Below are 23658 nucleotides of genomic sequence, written 5' to 3'. Positions count from 1 at the left end.
ACAAAAACAAAACCGTACAACCAAGAGATTATTTAAAAAGAAACTAGAGAGAGATGATGGGTTGGCAAACCGGCCTGACTCAAAAACAGAAAAATGTTCTGAGCCACCAAACAATACAAAAACTTCCTGCATTTGAATGAAATCCAGTTTGTTTTACACCTTTTAATTTATACCTCTGATGCTGCTACGTTTTCCTGATCCCTTGTCGTTATGCATGTTAGTTAATGTTTCTGAATTGATGCATTGTTGGCTCTGATTTGTTGAACATGCATTGAAATGACATGTGAAATGTCAAGCAGCGTGCTAATTATACACCATGTCATATCAAATTAACAGCGCTGGCATTGCCCTCACAGCTGTTAACTCTTGCCATAATAATGGACACAAAATGGCTTAAAAGGCCTCTCAATGGATAGGAAAAATCAGTGGAGTCGAGGTAACAAAACGTTTTCTGAAAACAAAATGAAATGTCTGAGTCACGAGGCAGGATAGTTATCAGAAAGTGTCATTTTTTTGGCATGAATCACCAAGCTCTCTTGTCTTAAAAGGCTCAGGCTCAGAGTTTCAATATCATTTGAAAACTGGCGTTTCACTCGTAGGAACCAGATTATGTGAAATCAGAACGAGAGGCTGATCTTTATTTTATCAGGCAGAACCAGCTCACACTGTTGTAAATGAGCCAGACACCCTGTCTACTTTTAAAGGGCAGGATTAAAACGTCCCTTTACCGTATTTCTCACTCAGATATACCCATGATGCCATCGGCTCAGACTTGCCTCCCTTTGCTCTACGTATGTTTTATTTCCAGTCTTTGCTGCCAATAGATTTGCATCGTCTTTCTGGTACTTCTGACCAGGAGCAACTACTTGACTTTGTCTCTCTGCTTTGCCTCTCGACTGATGCGTTCCCAAATTTCGAAGGTTTAACTCACAATACTGGAAAAAGAAGAGAAGCAGCAAAATGTCGCTCTTGTAGGTAAGAATTGCTCCTTAGGCGGTTTATGAAGTACAATGGAGCATTAAGGCAATGCAAAGTAAAAAAAACAACAACTAATGTATGAGAACAGTCATAAAATTACAGGAATAAAATCATACAAACTCAGTCATAGTACAAGAATAAAGTCATAGTATCACGAGACTACAGTTGAAAAATACAAGAATAAACTTGTATTATGAGAAACAAGTCCTAATATTACAACTTTATGAGCTTTATTCCTAAATAAAGGCCTAAAACTCAGTTGGAATGAAGTCCAGGAGTATTTGGACTTCATTACAAATACTCCTGGGAAAAGCTTGGCCTGAAACATTTGGGAAAAGCTTGGCCTGAAACATTTGGGAAAAGCTTGGCCTGAAACATTTGGGAAAAGCTTGGCCTGAAATATTTGGGAAAAGCTTGGCCTGAAACATTTGGGAAAAGCTTGGCCTGAAACATTTGGGAAAAGCTTGGCCTGAAACAACCAGAACCGCAGCAGTGCAACATGGCGGCATTATTTTAAATGCCGTCAAAGAGATCTAAACTGAAACAGAGTTCTCTTTCATTTTACCATGACTAAAAGTTCTTCTTCAAACTTGAAAATAAAGAGAGTTCCCATTTCCAAGAAAACAGTGCAAAGATTTAAAGAACCAGTGTCTGTTTTTCCAGTTCCCTTCTTCTCAGGAGGGCAGCCAAGGTCGTCTGTACATATAAATTAAGTCACTTTAAAGTCGATCTCATTGAATTAATGGAAACTAAATTATGTATGTTATGTATTTCTGCCAACAGCCTGTTCTCCAGTGTCAGACAAAAGAACTTCAAACTTAATTAGTGTTATTGGTATTCTCTGCACCCTCTGATGCTCTGGAGAAGAGCGAGTGTTTAAACCCAAATGGTGTTGAAGAGGATTCTGTTTTCGCTGAACAAATCCAACAGCTCACACCGTTTAAGGGTAACCAATTATGCTTCCTTGAACAGGTTAGGATGAGTCTGTGGCCTATGCAAAACATATTACATTTTTTGTACAACGTCGTTCTTTGATAATGACATTTTAGTCTGGTCAGTTCTGCCTATTATAAGCTCGCTTCAGAATGAACTGCTTTACCTCTTGTCACTTTAAATCCAAGTAATTCAACATTTACACTCGCACATAAAAACGGATTCAAACAGATGCGCAAGTACACAACTGTACATCTTTAAAAAGCAGAAGTAGAGCCTCCTGCACAACCAACAAGAACGCAGCAGGCAGTTTCTAAATGGTAAGCCAACCGTACAGTGGCCAACCATTCAGGAGCTCAGGTTAGGTTGCTAGGTGACAGGCTGGCATGGCTGTGGTTGCTAGGTAACAACATTAAATGTGATTAAAAAGTTTTTGGTGTCGATTTCCAGACACCAAAAAAAAATAACCTGAGTGAAGTTGGCCCCTCACCTTCTAATCAGACAAAAATTTTGTCAAACGTTTGTGCAATAAAAAATTTCATTTGTGCCGCTTTCATTTTAAAGAAAGTTAGAAATGTTTCCAAAGGTCATGAAAGGCCAAACAGACCTTCCCTTCTTCAAATCAGACAAAGCTGGTGTCAATCAACTCGACTGATGCATTTGTGCTGGTTTTTGCAGCTTTGGCTTTGAAGATATTAATGAAAATGTAAAGGTCAAAAGGTCAACCAGCTCCACCAGTTTTACAAAATCAAAATTACCTTCAAACTTTCATTAATATCTTCAAAGCCAAAGCAGCACAAGCAAAAATTTTGCTGGACAAATGTAGTCGAGTTAATTGACACTCATTTTGTCTGATTTGAAGAAGATGGGGCGTCTGGTTGACCTTTCATGACCTCTGGAAACATTTCTTACTGTCTTTAAAATGACAGCTGCACAAATGTGTGTGATTTGAAGAAGATGAGAGGGCCAACTTCACTCAGGTCAAAAACCTTTAACTTGTTGCCAAATGATGGCTTGGTGTTTGTTTTTAAGCACTTGGGTTGTTTTTAGAAGCTGTTGAGACTCAATTGAAGGTACAAAAACACAAATGTGAATTTTTTCTGTTTTTTTTAATAATGGATCCCATGTAAGAGATCTCATTTGGGATTCAGCTGAGTCATTCCTCCAGGCTTTGGTTTGTTCAGCCACAAATATTTGTGCGTTTTCATTGTGTCATCAGATATTCTCTGAGGAATGTTGTTCTATCAGCTTCTTGCGCCATTCCAGTGGATATATGGTGTTTATTGACACGTGTAACGACAAGCAAACATGAAACATCCTGTACAAAATGAACAACTCGGCCTGAAAGAGCTCGGCTGACGTGAGGAAACCCAGTTGGGAAAATCCTGGGCAGCCCGGACCAGGAACCAGGAACGACGAGTGAAAGGACAGGAAGGATCATTCCGCACAGAGTGGCATTGTTTTCTTCTTTGTATTAGTTGTTCTGTTTGTATAATGATTGTGTAAGTCCAGACCCAGATTCTGATCCTCTTAATATCAGCCAGAACACGGCATCATGGGACCAGTTATACTGCGGGTCTCACTGCTGCCACAGGGCCGCTTTGTGAAAAACGTCTTAACAAATGCACAACAGCAACACAGCAAGGATGGGTTTATTAGTTCAAGTGATGCAAATGAAGGACGAAACAAACCTTAATCTGTTGTGTGGTTTTTTTGTGGTTGACTCATGATTGTTGTGACAGAAGCGTAAAACGCGGCAGCAACACACTGCAAGATCTCGTCTTTGAATTCCTGTTTTAACGCAGAGCAAGAAACTGATTTCCCACTGGGTTAAATTTAATCCACGGTTAGCTTTCCGGACCCAAGTCATCTCGACTGAATCTAAAGCAGCAATAGAGACATTTCTACACTGCCTTACAAAAGGACTCCCACCACTTTTTCTCACTTTGTCTCATTACAACCTGAAACGTTCAAGTACTTAGTGAATTACATATAAAATTTCGATGTGCATGTGCATAAATCCAACTTCATATGATGAGAGAAGGATAAAATGCAGACAGGATATTGGAAGGTTTAACTACAGGAGCAGAAAACTTACGGATTTTGTATAAGGAAAGCAGGATATGGAGCCGTCCAGTCAAGAATAATGGAAACCAGTGAGTTAATACAGTGATGGGAGAGTGGAGAGTGACATTGGATGCAGGTTAATTAGTCAGGGGAATGTGGAGCAGCAGAAGAAAGGAGGATGTGTTATACCATGTGTCTGCAGCCTTCATCCTGCATGTTTCTGATTCAGCTGAATTAACGGCTGGATTACCTCATCAGTAAATCATGAAGGTTTTTTTTCCAGAGATCTTGTAATCTGCTACTTATTTCATTGAGGTGTGTTGAGCTTGGGGAACATTTAAAAAACGCAGGAGGTTGCCTATTAACGCAATGTGGAATTGACCACCATTTAGCTAAAACAATCATATTCATGTGTTTGCAAGGCCTAGGCGTAATTTCAACTATGTAAAAAAAACAACAAAAAAAACACTTTTCAGATTTTTTTCCCCCAAAGAATATTGAAGAAAAAAAAAAGTCCCTTCTTCTTCACAATTGTCTGTAACAAAATCAGTTATATTGCGGTAGGTACGATGGGTATAAATACTTCTGCAAAACAGTTTTTGCTTTAAAATTGAGCTGTAAGCGTCATGACAGAGTTTGAGCTTATGAGAGACAAAAGGTGAGCTGTCGTTTTGGCTGGATTGATGTAAGTAGGAGTTAATGTGTCACAATGTGAAAATAACAACAACAAAAAAAGATAAGTGGAAGTAGGCCATGAGTTTGAGACTTCGAACAACACCCAGCAGGATGGTCATGCTTACATTCTTGAACATCCCTCTGCTGCTGCTGCAGACAATCAGCCATTATAGTGGAGCTCCAAGCGTCTCGAGTCTTTCCTCTATTCAAATGCAGGGCAGAACGCTGGCAGCTAAATGTCATCTTGGATCTGTCGAGGTGAAACGAGCAGCTGATTTTTCAGCCGGCAGCCGCGACCGCAGCGTGTTCCTGGTTAGTGTCCTTGCCCACTTCTGTTGTATCTCCAGTGACCCTTTGTTCCCTTTAAGAGCAGCTGGGAAACATCAGTGGCGAAATGATTCTCTGACAAATTAGTAGATTATTGGCCTTTCTGTCCAACAGAAGGGCTTGAGCATGTTGAATTAAATACATTTTAACTGTTGCTTTTAATTCATTCAGACTTCTTCTGTGGGCAACAAAAAATGTTTTAGTTTAACTTAAAAAACACTGAAATGTATATAGTTACCACATATTTCTCACCGTGTTTTAACAGTGACCATTCCCATATTAAAATTGAGTGAATATGCACATGTGTTTGTCTTTCTGCTACTTTGTCGTTTGGTTTTATGTGCAAGTCTGGAACAAACTTCTGGAAAACTATAAAATAGCTGAAACACTGAGTTCCTTTAAATCTAGACTGAAAACCAGCCTGTTTAGAGTTGCTATTGAAGCACAATAAATGAAACGCTGACCAACATTTTGATGAGTAACGATGGCAAAATGTAATGTTTCTCTTTTTGGTTTTGTATTTTTATGATGTAAAGCACTTTGAACTGTCTTGCAGCTGAAATGTTCTGTACAAATAAAACTTGATTGATTGATTGATGTTAGTGTGTACTTACCTTAAAAAAACATTTGTAATTTGTGTTATTTCGTTCTTAAAATTAGAACCCGTCTTCCTTGCATCTCACCTGGTCCATGTTTCAGTCTGTCCCCACGTTGGAAAAGATTTGTACTTTTCCACAATGAAGCCCAAAAATGGGTGATTTTCCACATGGCGTTTGGTGTTTCGTTCTGAATGTGTCAGTCTGTTCCCATCTCCACGACATTTCATTCTTCTACCATTCTGGTTGTGTGTGGGTTTTTTTTTTTTTTTACGCAATAATCTTTTTTCAGGTAGAACAAGGAGCTCTTCGTAAATCTATCTCCTCCTGAAAGGATCGAGTTGAGTTTTTCAAAGTGAAGTTTTTTTTAAGCAATATTGTTTCCTTTAGCTGCAGGAAAAATATCACCTTGAGTTTCTTTGAAAAGACAAAGAAAAAAAAGAAGAATAGACTGGGCAATGTAGCAACAAATTTAAGGTTGTATGCTGTGAATTTGTAGACTGTTGTGGTCTAGGTTAAACAGCACAAAATCCTGCAGCACAATTTTTATTTTTTATCTTCATTACACAGGTTTTTCGTACATTTTGAAGCTCTTTAGGGACACTACGTTTGTGCTGGTAGGACCTAAAATGTGAAGTAGCTTCCCATGTAAAACAGACATGCTGCATCTCTGCCTGTTTTTCTTTAAACTCGATTCTTTTCCTTGCATTTTGACACCAACAAGATGTTGATTTTGGTTTGTTGTTGTTTTATTATAGCATATTTGCATGGCTGATTATGTGTGTTTTCAAAGTATTTTGTATTTTATTATTCTATGTTTGTAATTTTAGTGTTTTTTATGTCTTCTGTGCTGCACTTTGTTTCCATCTGGGATAAAAACATTTATTTTCTTTTGCTAGTTCCTGGTAGCACTTTATTTGAAGGGGTGTGCATAAGGCTGACATGACACTGATGTAAACATGACACCTGATATGAACAGGAAGGAGTCAGTGTTGTCACCACGCGTCGTTTGGTAAATAATGACACTTTTAATTAGGGCTGTGTTATAATATCGATTTTGCGATATATATCGATATTTTCTTTCCTAGAAATAAATCGATATTCATCCGCAAGTATCGTAACGTCCAACCGTCACCTTGCTCACTCACTGCTTGCTTCGCTGGGAGAGTGATTAGGTCATCAGGCTTAGAGTGATTCCTTCAGATGTTAAGTGTCAAGGTTAAAAAGGTATCAAACTATTCAGAGCAGGTACTTGGTGCACTTTATTTACTTTACAAATGCATGTAACCTACAGTTTGTACTGTTTCAATTAAAAGAAACATGTTTTCTCTCCACTTCTTTGATTCATTTGGTCCAGCTGTCGACTTCAAGTCTGTGTCCATGTCCAACCAGAGCCAGGTATTGTGTAGTTGGTGCTTTTAATTAGTTTTCAGTTAAATTAATTCAGTCCAACTCTATAACAGTCACAAAATGTCACCAAAATCACTCTGTCCCTCTAAAATCTTTCAGAAAATCGCAAAAGTGTATTGAATCGTATCGTTTGCTGAATATTGCAATATATATTGCATCGTGAGCAGAATATTGTGTGTCATATCGTATCGTGAGATTATTGTATCACTACAGCCCTACTTTTAATGCAAGTTTTAATGGAACTTTGCATTAAATGACGCGTTATATGAACATTTTTGAAGACTCCTTCATGTTCATATCAGGTGTTATGTCATGTTTACGACAGTGTCATGTCAGTCTTCACTTTAAATAAAGTCTTACCGTTACCCTATGTTCAGTCATTCACCATTACGACTCCTGCAGCATGAAATCGTCTCCAATCTGCACATGTCAGATCTTATTTTTTTGGAAATATTTCACAAATATTAAGAACAAGCGAGGTGAATCTGTTAATTGTTTTGTTTTTTATTATTGTTTTAATGTGCTGTTTATTATTATTATTATTATTATTATTATTATTATTATTATTATTATTATTTTTGATCTGTGTAACCATTTTGATGCATGCTGCATATTTTCAGCCCAGGTCTCCTTTGCAAATGACATTTAGGTCTCATGATCTCAATTCTTCATATGTGAAGAAGTTTTGATCTAGACACCTTTAAAAGGTAAAAAGAAATGAGAAGTATTTCTAATCTGTGAGAGTGATGTGTAGAATTAGTCTGCATTGAAAATAAGTTTTCTGAATAGGAAACTTTCCTGTTGTCTTTTCCATGTCCACTTAGAATAAAACTGATTGATTGTTAGAAACAGACGACATAGAAACAATATCTTGAGTTCTGTATTTCTATTAATACCTCCTTCACTCTGTTATCCCTTTTCCAACTCTCTCCCTCATCATCTCTGTCGTTGTGTGGGATTATGATATTAGATGCACATCCTCTCAAAATCTGTCTAAATCAAGCCTGAAATGCAAACTCTAATCCTTCCTTTACAATCCGCTTCTTAAGCTGTGACGTTGCACCTCAGCTGCATTTCAATCTTATCTCTGTCACAAGTATTTCCTTTAAACATTTTCATAAACTTTTGCCATGTTTATGACTTACTGTGTTGGGATTTAAGCTACAAGGTTAACCCAAAGTTGTGTACAGCTGTGGAGTTGAAGGAAAACAAAGTGTGGTAGCACTTTATTTGAAGGGGTGTGCATAAGATTGACATGACTCTGTCATAAACATGACATAACACCTGTCATGAACATAAAGAAGTCTTTATGAATGGCTATGACATTTGTCATGAAGTGCCATTCGGTAAATAATGACACTTTTAATGCAAAGTTTGCAATGTATGGGATATTTGTTTATAACCCAACCACTTCTTTCCTTGATGTTTCGTTTTTTATGGGCTGTTTGTTCACAAATGTTCGACTTTCTTTTCTTTTTTTTTAAACTAGGTGTGTCAGCAAATTTGACATATATGTGCTGCCTACTTTTCAGATCATAATTTCTTTCTTGATCATGGATCAACAGATCAATGGGGATGTTTGTAAATTGATCAGCAGGGTTTGATGTGGCACAAATTGAGAAAGAACTGCTGATTTCTTCAATGAGCAGTGAAACAAATAAACAGAACAAAGGTTAGATCTATTTGCGCACACAGCACAGGGACCCACTAACACAGTCTGAGGCTTTCCCGGAGCGCGGAGTTGATGAGAAACGGAGTGAGAGACAGAGGAAAAGAGAGAGAGAGAGAGAGAGAGAGAGAGAGAGAGAGAGAGAGAGCGCAGTGTTTCCCACCGCTGCACAGCTGTTGTACTCCAGTTTCTCTGAGGAGGATGTAGGAGCTGCATGGAGAGGATGACCGGCTGCTCGGACTCCTAAAACCACCTCAGACAAGCTCAAAACATCTCAAATAAACTTCTCTTGCACATTCAGGGGCTCTCCATTGTTTGGTCCGCGGATGGATTCCAGGCTCCATATCGGACCGGTGGTTCCGACACCGGACCCAACCGGCAGCGCGCCTTGGAATATCAGCTCCATCAACCCGCACCGGCTCATGGAGGTGTCCCCGGTGGCTCCAGCTGTAAGTGTCCGCATCTGTTTCCTGTTTTCAGCCGATCTGAACGCAACAACTGTCTGCGTGACTGGGGAGCTGCTGTGCGCTTCTGAAATGCGCATCAGAATCTGATCCAGAGGCGCCAAATCCAGCTCAACACAGCTGGGAAAAACTGGGGAAATGCTGCTTATTGATATAATTTTCTACCGTCTTGTAAAATATTGTAATATTTTTACGTGGATATCATTGTAAGAACATAATTACAATTTAAAACTGATCATAGAAAGTGTAGGATTAACCAGCCGTGAGTGGATGAATGGATACTTGAATGATTGACGGATCTTCCTGTTGCTCCGCTCTTTTCATTCATAACCGCACCTGAATGGAGGCAGAGTGCGGGTGGTTCATCCAAGTCTTGTAAAAAAAAAAAAAAACTGTCATGTGTGCGTGCAGTTATGCGTGACTGACGTTCCCAAAGAGCGCGTTTCCACACACAATATACCTGAAAGTACATCCACATATATAAGAAACACTCTGTGATAAAGGCTGGTCGCTTTTCTCACGGTGAATTTCACGCAGCCATTCATATTTTCGAACCATTCTGAGTTTATAATAGCCTGTAATTGTTTTGTCTGCCGTAAATGATAACCTTTCTGGAGGGAAATGTCATTGAAGAGAGAGATAAGTGATACAATAAGCTTGATAATCATTTGGAAGCATAAAAAAGTGGAAGGTGAAACAGGGAAGAGATGAGAAATTATGCATTGTCTTCATGTTTTTGGTAAAATTCAATCATTCTGCATTTTCTACCTTCAAATCCTGTCAATAACTCTCCATTACTTTGAGCTATAAATTCAAAACTTTAACCTGTAGCCATTCAAATATCATTTTTATTTATTGATTTTTAAGGCATTAATGAATCTATTTCATTTAATCTTTTGACATTAAATTCATCATAAAAAATACTGCTAAAGAGTGCATATTTTGAAAATGCTAATATTTATCCATGTAGATTTGAGTTCAAGGAGTTTTCTGAATAAATCCAACAAGCTGACTTTTATTTTGTTTTTGTAATGACTTTGTTAACCCCTGTTAATCTATATTATCATAATACTGAGCTACATATAGTTTTGAGTTTTATTTCTTCCTATTCAGAGTTTTAACAATGTTCTGCCATAAATCTACATTTAAAAACGTTGTCGCTTTGAACATTAAGCATGTTTAACGTTTTAGATTTTTGTAATTTGAGGTACAGTGTAGTGAGTAAATGCCAGGAAGCGTTTTATATCTGAATAAAGAGCGCAAGGTGTGCTTTTGAATTTCATAATATATGTTAAATGATGCAGCTAGTTAACAGCAAGAGATGTGAAAGGTGGTCATTTCTTTCAGAGTAAAATATGCGCATACATCACATGTCAGCCTGTAATTCCTGTCTAATTAATTTCACTACTGATTATTTGAAGAAAAGCTTGTTTATAAGTCTCAAACTACGAGTGTAAGACGAGCCACAAGTCTTTACGTCACAAGCTTTAGTCAAGTCTGAAGTTTTTTGTTTTTCAGACCTGCTCTGTGTGTCTCTGCACCTGACTTTTTCAGAATATCCCAACCAGAGGGAGAGTTTGAAGCACTTTGACAGCAGATAATCTGTTTTTCAGGGTCCACTGTAAAAAAAGAAAGTTGCTTTTCAACACCAATAAAAACTATTTCATTACAAAAACTCATTTTGCCCTGATTAAGGGTCATAATCTCACACATTTCCTAAAATCTGATAGGTCCAAATGCAGATTATAATCCAAACAGTTGGAAACAGAGAATAACACAAACTTTTTATTTGGGTATATGTGAGATGTGAGCATTTTTTTAACCCTTCATGAACATAACTCATGAAAATACTTATTAAAAATACACCATGGTTTAAGTTCATGGGGACACGATTGTTTGTTTGCACGAGAGAAATGAAAGTAAGAAGCAACAAAACAATAATGTGTTGCTATGAAAAGGAGATCTGCAGAGGCAAACTGAGCGAAACGGTTGATCAAATGGGGAAAACATCAGTTAAGTTCCTAAATCTTTGATTTTTCTGAATTTGGATTCTTTATCTTGTAGGATAAAACATAAAAAATTTAACATACACTATTCAGGCATAATATTTTGCTTCCAAAACCCAGAGCAACACATGGTCTCCTTCTTTCTTTCTTCCCATGATGCATCCTGGTGCCACGTTTTCCCCATTGAAACCGTGTCCACAGCTCCAGCTGTGACAGAAAACCAGAACATCTTTTACTTTCTTACATGGTTTGGTTTCCACAAACCCATTGTTGGTGTTTTAGATGGTGGAGACTGTTATGATTTTGTGATCATTTTGTCGGCTCCGATTGCTGAATAACTTTAAAGTCGATAAGTAGATCGCTCCATTAATAACCCAAAAAATTGTCTGGGGTTTTTCAACTGTTTTATGGTGATTTTGATGGGCTGAATCCAAAAATCACGTTGGTTTTGTTCAATCGGGTCAACTTTCTGAACTGAGCAACGTATTAGTTTGGGATGACGCCTGATTACTTTTGGACTCTGAAGAGAGACATTTCAAAGGAACAGAAGTTCATGCCCCAATAAATACGTAATGTTCAATTTACATGTACTTACCATTACCTGTGTTTATTATTCAATTTACCCAAATCCAAGTTTTATCATTTAATTAATACACTCTGTTAGAAAACCAATTTTTTTCTCCTAAAACCTTTTCTGGATGAGAAATATTCACGGAAATGAACTGATAATGTTACAAAAATGTCATCAATTTAGTCAGAAGATCAGATTTCTCTAAATCAAATTAGAATAAAAACCTGATATGGTTGAAAAAAATGGATGGCATTTTTGGATTCTGTGGTGCAAAAGAGTCCTAATTCAGTAAAAAACCAAAAACAAAGACAACTTCCAAAAGTATTTTTGTGTTTTTACTTCTGTAAACAACGAGCTGCTGTCACCATTCTTCTGCGTTAACAGGTTTCTTTGAAGTCTTAAATCGTTCACTCAGAAGTCTGATTGTGGTGACTTGTAGTTTGAAAGACCAGGCAATAAAAAAAAGAAGCAAAACTCCAAATTGAGCATCAAGACCTGCTGAGTGAACGCAGCACAAGCAATCTGCTTCCAAAATGTGACGCAAGATCAATTCTTAAACTTTTCCAACCCGACCAGCGTCAACGCCTTCAGGAATCAGCCTGCCTGCAGGATCGGGCCACGCCGGCCAGCCTTCAGTCCCCGTTAGCATCAATTAACCTTTGACCTTGCCGTCGGTTCAAGCAGCAGCAGACTGGGAAACTCCCTTTAAGAGCTGCAGTTTCAGAGACGCTGTGACTATTCTAGCTTTTACAGTTTGGCTCCTTTCAGTTGAATCTTTATGGATTCCCATTTTCCTGCTTCCACACATTAAATTTGATGACATAATGAACTTTATTAAGCACTTGGTGCCTGTTAAAGTTCACTTACTAATAGGTGCTCTAATGTTATTCATATCACCTCTTATTGGTCATAATTTGGTCAATGATTGGTGTATTTTTATAGACTAAATAAAGACAAAATAGACCTGGAAAATATGTCCACGATATTTATTATTAGACCTATAATGTTGGTGGTTGCATTGAAAATCCAACATGTGTGCTTTCCATTTTGTGAAGTAAATATTTTAGTCAAAGAATCATCTGAGTGTCTGAAAGTGGGATTATACCGTATATAATAATCCACAGGCTGGAGGAGGATCCTTCAGCTCCACTCTGGATCTGAACTGAGTCCAAAACATGAAGAGAAAATAGAAAACGTTTTGCTCAGCAGGAACCCAGACACACATCAGATAAGAAAACTATGAGACAGATGCAATTGTTGGAAAGATAAAGGTTTCATCTCTGCAGTTTCTTTAAGGACAAGTTTATATATTTTCACAATCCACTTTTAGGCCGTACTCTGGTCATAGAGCAAAAAGAGAGTTTATTAAAATAAATATGGGGTTTTCAAAATCTGTTACAAGCCTGTAATGTTGTATTTTTTAAGCATTTCAACACATTTCCTTATGGAAGTTCAAACTCTAAGGACTAAAAAACATTGACTTGAACTTGAGGTCTGGGACTTGAGTCTTTAAATCTTTAATGTAATCAGAGTAAAACAGTGAATGGCTGCAAGAGCTTATCATAAAATACTGGTTAACTGTCATTAACTTTGAATTTAAAGGGGACCTGTTCAAAACTCCCGTTTTTTAAAATGTTTTTATGCTTCCATTTGGGTCCCAACTTTGGCTGATAATTTAATCCTTTTTTGTGTCTGAAAAATGAGCCGTTTCAAAATCTCCAGAATGTGACATCACAAATCAGCAGACACATCCCTGTTAACTAGGAACCCCAGTGGAGCTCTAGCTCATTTGGTCAGCTGGTTTCGCCTCTGTATGCGCTGCATAACGGCTGCTGGAAAAGTGTTTTGTTGACTTAACATCCAAAAAACCACTTGCTGCATTCTTGTTAGTTGTGGAGAAGGCTGTACTTATGCTTTTCAAAGATGTACGGTTGTGTAGCTGTGCATCTGTTTGCAGCCATTTTCATGTGTGAGTGTAAATGTTGAGTTGGGGGTGTGGCCAGCAGCAGCTTATTTGGATTTAAAGTGACAAGTAGCCCTAAAACAGGAGCTCAAAGTAGGCAGAACTGACCAGACAAAAATCTCACTATCTAAGAATGATTTTCTACAAAAAATGCTTTGTATAGTTCATAAACCTATTCTAACCTGATTAAAGAAGCATATAGGTCACATTTAAAACGTGGATGTGGTGTCAAAATGTAATTTCTGCCCAATTTAATTAACCCAGAGTTACCAGTTTGTTAATGAATCAGCTCAGTTCTGGAAAACTTCCGTCTTTTCTTTCTGCCATACAGGTTGGCTAATTTAGGCCTTGCTTTCGAGGAGTGGCTGATTCTGTGGTCACTGGGGGAGCAGCTCATACAGTATTCATTACCCTTAATGAGACAAATGAAGAAAATGGGAGATTAATATATGGAGAGAACAGAAAACCGTTCAGAAACTGGAGGGAAACTGCCGGGATGACTGGAACATCCACTCTGAACAACACAGTTATTCTATCTTTAAAAGAATGAAATAATTACAAACACAGCATTTATCAGGCAGTCACTTTGCTCCTGGTACTTCAGAATTTCCCCTCTGAGGAACAACAAAAGATGTTTCTGTTTTATTCAAATAGTACAGGCTAATAGATTTCTTAAAAATCTCAATTTTCATCCCTTCAGGTTTATTTTTCTATGTCTTCATTCCTCCCAATTCGAACAACCCAGACTGAATGAGTGCGAATGAGTGCATCAGTTAGAGGGACCTCTAGTGGCTTTGGTAGGAAGTGCATGCAAAGTTATTGATAGGAGATTTGTTCAAAAACAAATAAGGATGTGTGATATTTGGTTATTTAAATTTAACTGTAAAGTCTTTTAACATCCCATTTACTAGAGGTGGACTTTCTTTTGAAGTTGGCATCTCCTCAACTTAGAAAAATTGAGTGAAGTTAAATGTTTCTCAAGTCAGAGTCCAGCATTTGTGGCATTTGAAGCTTTTTAAGCAGCAACTGAAAGCAAAAGAATCCAAAAGACTGTTTTCACGAAGTGTCTTTTACACTTTTAATGCAAAGTTGACACTTTTAGCAGACTTTTAATGCAACTTTTAGTACGACTTTGCATTAAAAGTGTCATTTACCGAAAGCCACTTAATGACAACAGTTGTAACCATTCATGAAGACTCCTTCATGTTCATAACAGTTGTATCTTTTTTATAACAGTATTATGTCAGTCTTATGGACATCCTTTCAAATACAACGTTACATTGTTCCTTAATTAGTTTTTGGGTTTTTTTCATCGGCATTCAACAGGCAGAGAAGTGAACTCGTCATGTTAGAAACAATTGAAAATGTGAGATTTTAACTGATCTGAGGAACTCAAACAAAATCTTGACTTTGTGTACTTACTATTCAGATGTTATTTGCTCAAAGATTATCTGGATATCTCTGGGATATTAACCACATATTTGTTGGAACCGCCTCTCTTCACCCCTGCCAAAAATCTCAGGGTTTTATCCGATTAGCTATCTGAACAGTTTTAATTTAAACGTGTGAATCAAAACATTTCTGCAAGCGGATGACATGAGTGATAATCAATTATAGACGTGATTTTCCAAGCAGACAGTTACATGATTACAAGCCACAAGAAACAGCCTGAAAAAGTAAGTTTTCAGTGAAGATGTGAGCAATGGGTTCTTGAATTAAAGCCGTGTTCAAATGTCGCTGGGAGAAATGTTTATTTGCATAGTTATTAGGTTGCAACGTCGTGGTTTTAGAAAGACAGATTTGTCACTGACAGCTCATCAGAAAGGGATGGAACCACCAACATTTTTCAAATGAGAGAAAACGAAGCACCAATGTGAATAAATACGAGAGAGAAGCTTGAAAAAACTCCTAGAGGAAATTATGGTGCAGCTGATTGATAGACGTTCACTTGTTTTGATGTTTTTCTATTTTAAACCAATCAGGGGGCTTGATGGTGATCACCTTCCATTTGACCTTCATCTTAAGATCACATTTGGTTTCTTTTTGGTCAGCACTGGTTCTGGTTTGGAGATTTGCCATTTTGGGTCAATTGCTAAAACTTGTCCTTTGACCTCAGCAGAGGTCAAAGGACACCCAGAACAACCAAGTTTAGAGGTTGTTCTGGTTTTGTGACCTTCTGGTTGATGAACTCTTGGAGTAATTTTAGTTAATTTCTCCAGTTGTGGATTATGAATCTCAGGTTGGTTACTTGCGTCCCAAAGTCTCAGGGTGTTTTCACACCTGATAATCCAGTGGAGTCGGTTTTGAGACAAAATTTCAACATTTATTACATTTTCGGCTGGTGCAGTTTGCTTTCTCACTGCACTGTGTTAAATGATCCAAACCCTTTGAAAAACCTGTCCCTCCCCTTCCCTGTGGTGGCGCTACACCAAGAACTACTGAAAGAAAATGACACAAAACCCACAGAAGAAGACACTGAGCTCAACTTCCTTTTTCATAAAATGTAAACAGCATGGAGAAGATGGAAAAGAATCTGATTTTAGCGGTAATAGGGTTTTTCTCTTTTGTTGTTGGTAAAAGAGCACAAACCATTCCTCTCTCACATCTTTGTTTTTGTTGTATTTACCCAGAATGCCATGCGTTGTAGTCCACTTCCTGCTTTTGGAGCGGTTTATGGTCCACTTCGCATTCACATATGCATTCGAACTTCACTGGAGTTCACTTCAACCAAACTGTAACATTGGTTTTAGGTGGACCAAAGTTTGCTTACGAATTCACACTATCCCCAAACGAACTGGACTTTCCAGACAAGTGGACTAGAGTTTGACTAAATTGCACTAAACCGGACTGGAGTGAATGCTCGTTTAGAAGTAACTTTGGAATATTTTCCAGATTTTTAGGCGTCAGTGACTTTGTGTGTTGACAGTTAATTATTTGGATGATGTTGCATGTTGAGATCTTTTAGCCTACTTCATGCTGTCAGACAGTCAATATGATTTTTGATTCTACAGATCAGTTCACTGCGGATAACGCTCATCCTTGATGTTTGTCTCCAGCAGTCTTGCTAACTAATTGCTAAGTTTTTTGCATTTCATTTAGTAGATTAAAAAACAATAATTTGACAGCAGCTCTTTGTATGTACTCATATTATCTTTGTTTGATAACAAAATTGGCTTAATGACCTGAATTATTTCAGTTTGCTACAAAAAAAAGCAAAAAATCTGGACATAACTTTTTCACAAAACAATACCCTCAAACTGAAATACTATCATCTTTGCATCACCTTTAGCAAATAAGCCTGTTCATTAGTGTAATTATTCAGCTGTGTTGTTCTGTGTTTTCAGGAGTCAAAAGAGCATCTGAGTGACAACAGACTGTGATAATGAGCCCAAGCTGTCTAAATAAATCAGAATATAATCATGACTGTTCTCAATTAGGAAAATCCCTTCAGCTGTACAGCTGGGTCCAAATATTTCCATATGCAAGAAAAAGACAATCGACACATCAGTCTAGACTGAATATGACCTTTAGGGAAAATTATTTCTATTTGCTTACTACCAGATTGACGAAGAGAGTGTTTGTAGATAAATATTTAAATCCCTGTAAACAATTTGGGAAAGCTGAGGTGGCGATGTCATGGCTTTGCAAGCTTCTGACAACTTTTAAAAGAGAAAATTTGACTTTTTTTCACCTTTAATCGTGTTAAAATGTTATTCCCTCTTCAGAAACACACCTGGAGTGTTGCTTCGATTCATTCATGCAATGTCTGAGAAATCCTTGAACAAAGACTGGGATTTTTTTATGAGACTGATTTGTGGTATTTGGCCAAAACGACGAATTTTACATTTTAGAAAATAGGGCGTCGTTTGCAAGCCTGGGAACATGATGGCAGATGTGAAGTACGATAGAAGCAGGATCATGATGTGGGGTTGTTTTGATGCAGGAGAGACAAAGCATTAGAAAATGTTGAACATCTCAAGACATCACACATCACACAACAAATGTCATCTCAATACAATTTACCAAAAAAAAAAAGTAATTTCAATTGAATTACACATTCCAATTAATCGCAGTGCATTAAATTAAAGTTATTATTCAGATTGATACTTTTTCTGATTTTTTTGCAATTAACATCAAAGTGTTTGGAAATATTTGCAGTATTTGCGCTTATTTATGTCAGTAAATGTGACTTTTCATGTCTTGCTGTATGGATCATGTATTATAATCTGACGTCAATTAAGGCTGAGGCAGATGTTCAGTACAAGTAAGAAAGTTTTTGAAAACTTTCCAAAAAATCTCCATTTATCTATTAGTGCAAAAAAAGTGAGTAGATTTGTTGATTTTGTGTGAATTTCAACAATAATAAGGGACTGACTGATATAATTTGGCAGTAAACAGATAAAAACTGCTTTGAGTTGATTGATAACAAAATATTTAAGCACATTTAGTGTTTAATCTAGAACCTAGAGGGCCACATAAAAAGCTGTGGCGGACCGGATTTGGCCCACGGGCCTTGAGTTTGACACCTGTGAAATAGACAGTGACCTAAAGCATACCATGAAATTACAAAAGTTACGAAATGGAGTGTAACAATGTAAATGTTTGTCCCTGATCTCAGCGAACCTTACAGAAGTTCTGTCTGAAACAATTTGTTAAAATTTTAGAAAACTACAGTGAAAAATGTAAAAATGTATGGAGTTAAACCCAAAAGATTTGATGGAAATTAAAAAATCTCTAAGTATTCCTCTAAAAGATTGGTTTCTACCAGTTTATTTGCTTCAATTAATTTATGTCACCTCATGTTTTCTCTCATCCCCTTGTCAATATCTCATCTTCACCATCTTTCTCATCTTATTTGTTTATCCTTGTCTGTTTTTAATGTCACTGTGAATTAAGCATCAACCGGACGATTTATATTCAAATTACAAGACAAAAACCCACAGAAAACATAGAGGGACGTTACTTCCCACCATTTTCTTCAAATCCCACAGAAAACAGGGAGAATTTCACCCTTTCTGCCTCGTCTGCCATGTGATCGGCGTTAATCTGGTCCTTAACTGCAGGAGCTGAAGCAACAGGAGAGAGGAAGTGGAGGTAGAACAGAGAGAGAAAGAGATTTTCGTGGAAAAGATGAGAGGAAAGCTAGGAAATCAGCTGGAAAACCAAGAGATAAAGAGATCAAGCAGGGCGAGTGAATAGTGATCTGAAGCTGTTTATATTCCACACAGAGAAACGACATGAATCGAAAACTTGTTCTTTCTTTCCGTACAACGTCCCAGTGACCTTTTCACTCCCTGGCTTACACAACCTGCTACTAAATGCCCGCTTTTCGCTGCATGATGATAAAACTCCAAAAAAGTAGGACTGCTGAGACAGATGTCAAACACAGAAATCACGGCTAACGCATCCAGGATTAAGCAGAAAATGTGTGTGTGTGTGTGTGTGCGTGTGTGCGTGCGTGCGTGTGTGTGTTCCTGTTAAACACCGGGCCCAGCTGAGGAAATCTTGGTGGTGATGTCTGACTGACTGGATGTGAGGGTGGCTGAGCATCTGCCTGAAACGAGCTCAGTGAAAGACAAAAGAAAAGCAGTCAAGGATATAACATTCATGATGTCTCCTTCATCATGAAGATGAAGGAGACATGAAGGAGACATGAAGGAGACATGAAGTGTCACTTGGTAAATTATGACACTTTTAATGCAAAGTTGAATAAAAAATTCCATTAAAAGTGTCAACTTTGCATTATTCAGTAAATAATGACACTTTTAATGGAAAGTTGAATCAAAACTTGTATTAATCCATCCATTTTCTTTACATGCTTGGCCCTTAGTGGGGTCAGGAGGTGCTGGTGCCTATCTCCAGCTATCGTTCTGGGCGAGAGGCAGGGTCACCCTGGACAGGTCGCCAGTCTGTTGCTGGGCAACACAGAGACAAACAACCATGCACACACACACTTACACCTAGAGGCAATTTGGAGAGGCCAATTAACCTGACATGTTTTTTGGACTGTGGGAGGAAACCGGAGTACCTGGAGAAAACCCACGCATGCACAGGGAGAACATGCAAACTCCATGCAGAAAGACCGGGGCTGGGAATCGAACCCAGAACCTTCTTGCTGCAAGGCAACAGCTCTACCAACTGTGCCACTGTGCAGCCAACTTGTATTAAAATTGTCATTATTTACAGATAAACCCTTGTCCCATTGTGGTCAACAGGTGAGAGGCGGGGTCATCTAGACGGGTTGCCAGGGCAACACAGAAACAGACAGGACAAACAACCAGACACACACACCTAAGGAGAATGTAGAGAGATCAGTCGACCTGACAGTCATGTTGTTGGACTGTGGGAGGAAGCCACACATGCAGAAAAACGTCAGGCCGGGAATTGAACCCAGGATCTTCTTGCTGCAAAGCAGCAGTTCTACCAACTGGGCCATCACTTTATATTTCCTTAAATCTCTGGTTTCTGTCTGTGCAGAACCAGGACGCCATCGTCCCGGCCCACGTGTTTCCGACGGTAAACGTCCCGGCTCACGCCCACTACACCATCGGCGTCGTCATCCTGGCTGTGGGCATCACAGGCATGCTGGGAAACTTCCTGGTCATTTACGCTTTCAGCAGGTATCCAAGGCTTTTTCATCCTTGATGATTATTGTCCAATAAGCTAATAATTAAAGATGTATTTCGACCACTCTATGTGTGTGCGCGCGTGTGTGCGGGGGGGGGGGTGTGCGTGTGTGTGTGCGTGTGTGTGCGTGGGTGGGGGGTGTGCGTGTGTGTGTGCGTGTGTGTGAGCAGAAGTCGGAGCCTTCGGACACCGTCCAACATCTTCATCATCAACCTGGCGGTCACAGACTTCCTGATGTGTCTCACCCAGACGCCCATCTTCTTCATCACCAGCATGCATAAACACTGGATCTTTGGGAAAAAAGGTGATGTTCGCTCACAACGCTGTCGGGTTTTACAAGAAATTCATCTTTTATTTCCAGCAGTGTAGAGGAATGAAGAACAGTACAACTGTACAGTACATTTAAACATTTTGGGATAAATTAAAATGAAGGTTTTCAGCAAAAATTAGCATGTTCTATTCTATTCTATTCTATTCTATTCTATTCTATTCTATTCTATTATATGCTTTTTACAAGGAAATTCAAAATTACAATATCATCACAAATTTTCTTCAGCTCTGGAAAAAATTAAGAGACCACTTAAAATGATCAGTTTCTCTGATTTTACTTTTTATATGTTTGAGTTTGAGTAAAATGAACATTGTTCTTTTTTTCTATGAACTGCTGATAACGTGTCTCTGAAATTCAAACAAAACTTTTGTATTTATTAGCAGAAAATGAGAAACAGTCCAAATAATGAAAAATATTCAGAGCTTTCATACCTCAAATAATGCAAATCAATATTTGGTTGAATAACCAGGAGGTTTTCACTGAGCATCAATGTATCTAAAATTTATAACTTTTTTTTCTTTTTCTTTTAAATTGATTCCAGTGATGATCTACTGGGCCAGAATAAAACCCCCTCAGGCAGCCAGACCCGCCCACACTTACAGATAAAATGAATAAATAAATAAAAAGGCCTCAACATTAATAAAACGTGGGGTTTGTTCTGGAATAACAAGTTCTCACTGCCTCGTATCGTTTAGCTTTTTGTTTGTATTCCAGCCGTCATGGAGAATGAAACTGTCTCACAAAGAGCCGTGATTAACGCTGACATTTTCCGCTGAATCTGTAAATGCCATTTCCGTATTTGTGATGCTGTGATATTGGGGCATCTCTCTGCAAGGATCCTGAGATTAGAGATGGGATTTGTGTTGTCAAACTGTCTTCCTGCTCTGTGATCCTCCACAAAAACCAAAATAAAACTGATAAAGGACCAAAAATGTACTCAAAGTATTTATATGGTGAAATCATGCGTCACAGATCTGGTTTTAATAGTTCTGTTTTACAACCACTAAGGAACTGGTTTTAAATGTGGAAAGAAACTCTATGTAAGAAAAGCTATGAGCATTTAGGTAAAAGAAAAAAACAAAAACAGTTTTGAACACATTTTTATCTGTGCAATTTCAGCTTCTTGTGTCAAATTCAAAAGACATTTAGCACTTAGCTCTGCAAGTTCATTCAGTCTGAAACTTTTTATTTAAAAGTTAAATCTTTCCCAAAAAGATGAACTTTTTCATCTTTTTCATCTGCGTAAAGTCACTGCTGTAGGAAGGTGAGTTTAAAGAGGAAATGTAAAGTGAAAACATGAAGATCAGCAGCATGTTCTATTAACCTTCTCCTGCTCAGTCTGACCTGATTTAACAAATATTCTCCAAACTAACCAACTAACCAGACCCATTTACCTCAGAAAACATAAGTATATTTGTTGAATGCAATGTTTCCTAAAGGATGCGAATCCATTTAAAAATCAGAAATGAGGCTCTTTAAACACATCTTCAGCACTTGTTTGGCCTTGATGCATTTCTGAACTGCTTCAGGATTTTTTATAACTTCTGCAGGCATCTGTCAGGTTTCTGTGCTTTTGAAAAATGAAAATGTGTTTAAGTACCGTCTTCTTCTTCTTATTTACCAGATTCAACCTTTCAGGTGTAATTAAGGTTCTTTTCGACCAGCCATGTTGGAGCGTTTAAAGCTGCTTTGAACATTTTCCTGTTTCAAGAATATTCATTGTTTTCATTTCCTCCAGCAGGATTATAAATCACAGACAATTAAAGCACAGCACTGTAAAACATTTTAAGGTGGTTGAACTTGAAAATAAAACTGCTGAAAATTGCATTCTCGGAAGAAGAAGTAGAAGAATTTGTGTTGAATCCTTTGTGCTTTTTTTTTTATTTCTTTACATAATTTCCCTTTTCTTTTGTCTAAATTTTATGTTTATCTTTGTTTTAAATCCTAGAAAGTAGAAATAAAAATAAAAAGGTGGCTCTTTAAAATAACACAAATTTCCTATAGTAGATATTCATCTTTCATCAAAACGTTATGTGACATTTGCGGTTTTATTTTGCATGGTTTGTGTAAAAAAAAAAAAAGCTCTTTAGGCTGTAAAGATTGCAAACCACTGAGACGGGGAAATAAATAAACAGAACATGATGTGAGGAAAAGCCAATATTTAAAGCAGTAAATCATTAGTGCTGAGATTTATTCCTACATATTCTCCTCCTCTGCCGCCTCCTGTCCTCCCAGGGTGTGAACTGTACGCTTTCTGTGGCGCGCTGTTTGGCATCTGCAGCATGATGACACTGATGGTGATCGCAGTGGACCGATACGTTGTCATCACCCGGCCGCTGGCCTCTCTGGGAGTCATGTCTCACAGAAAAGCTCTCTGCTTCGTGGCCGCGGCCTGGCTCTACTCCATGGGCTGGAGCCTTCCCCCGTTCTTCGGCTGGAGTGAGCAGAAACACAGACAGGCGGCTGGAAACGTTTTCTCTGAAAGCTTTAGATCAGGGGTGTCAAACTCAATTTCACTGAGGGCCACTTCAGCATATTGGCCACCCTCAACGGGCCACATTGATGGTACAAATCAGGAGTGCATCCCTGCTAAAACACACCCCAGACAAAAGGTTGACTTCCCTCATTCAGTTCTGTAGAGGCTTATAATGAGTCAATGGTCCAGGTGTGTTAGAGAAGGAATGCATCTAAAGTTGCAGATAGTAGCTCTGGAAAACTAGACTTGGGCACCTCTAGCATCAATGTATAAAAATAATGTATAAAAATACAATGTTAAAAATAAATTAAACACCACCTCATATTGTTAAATAACTGATTTTATGTATTGAACTTTTAAATCAATCAATCAATCAATCAAATTTTATTTGTATAGCACATTTCAGCAGCAAGGCATTTCAAAGTGCTTTACATAATTTTAAACAGTGAGAAAGAAAAAGAAAGTAATAAAAAGATTAAAAGAAAAGATAAAATCACAGCCTAACAGGACAAGGCCTCCAGCCTTGCAGCCCCAGGCTCCGTCCGCCTGTTTCGCGAAAATTTTG

At 38.0% G+C, this 23658-nt stretch overlaps 1 protein-coding gene across 1 annotated transcript in view; it reads left to right on the top strand.

Moving 5' to 3' along the window:
• The first annotated feature begins 8818 nt into the window (after positions 1-8818).
• Positions 8819-23658, top strand: part of LOC103145140 (melanopsin-A-like) — a 32514-nt gene continuing 17674 nt past the window's right edge. Inside the window, exons 1-4 of the mRNA XM_016676621.1 lie at positions 8819-9104; positions 20137-20279; positions 20457-20590; positions 22853-23056. Coding sequence (XP_016532107.1) covers positions 8982-9104; positions 20137-20279; positions 20457-20590; positions 22853-23056 — 604 coding nt within the window. The 5' untranslated portion in view covers positions 8819-8981. The remainder of the gene's footprint in view (positions 9105-20136; positions 20280-20456; positions 20591-22852; positions 23057-23658) is intronic.

The sequence above is a fragment of the Poecilia formosa genome, unplaced genomic scaffold (genome assembly GCF_000485575.1).
Source record: "Poecilia formosa unplaced genomic scaffold, Poecilia_formosa-5.1.2 Scaffold136, whole genome shotgun sequence".
Lineage (NCBI taxonomy): Eukaryota > Metazoa > Chordata > Actinopteri > Cyprinodontiformes > Poeciliidae > Poecilia > Poecilia formosa.
Note: the sequence above shows the minus strand (reverse complement) of the source record. Positions and strands in the feature narration are given on the sequence as shown.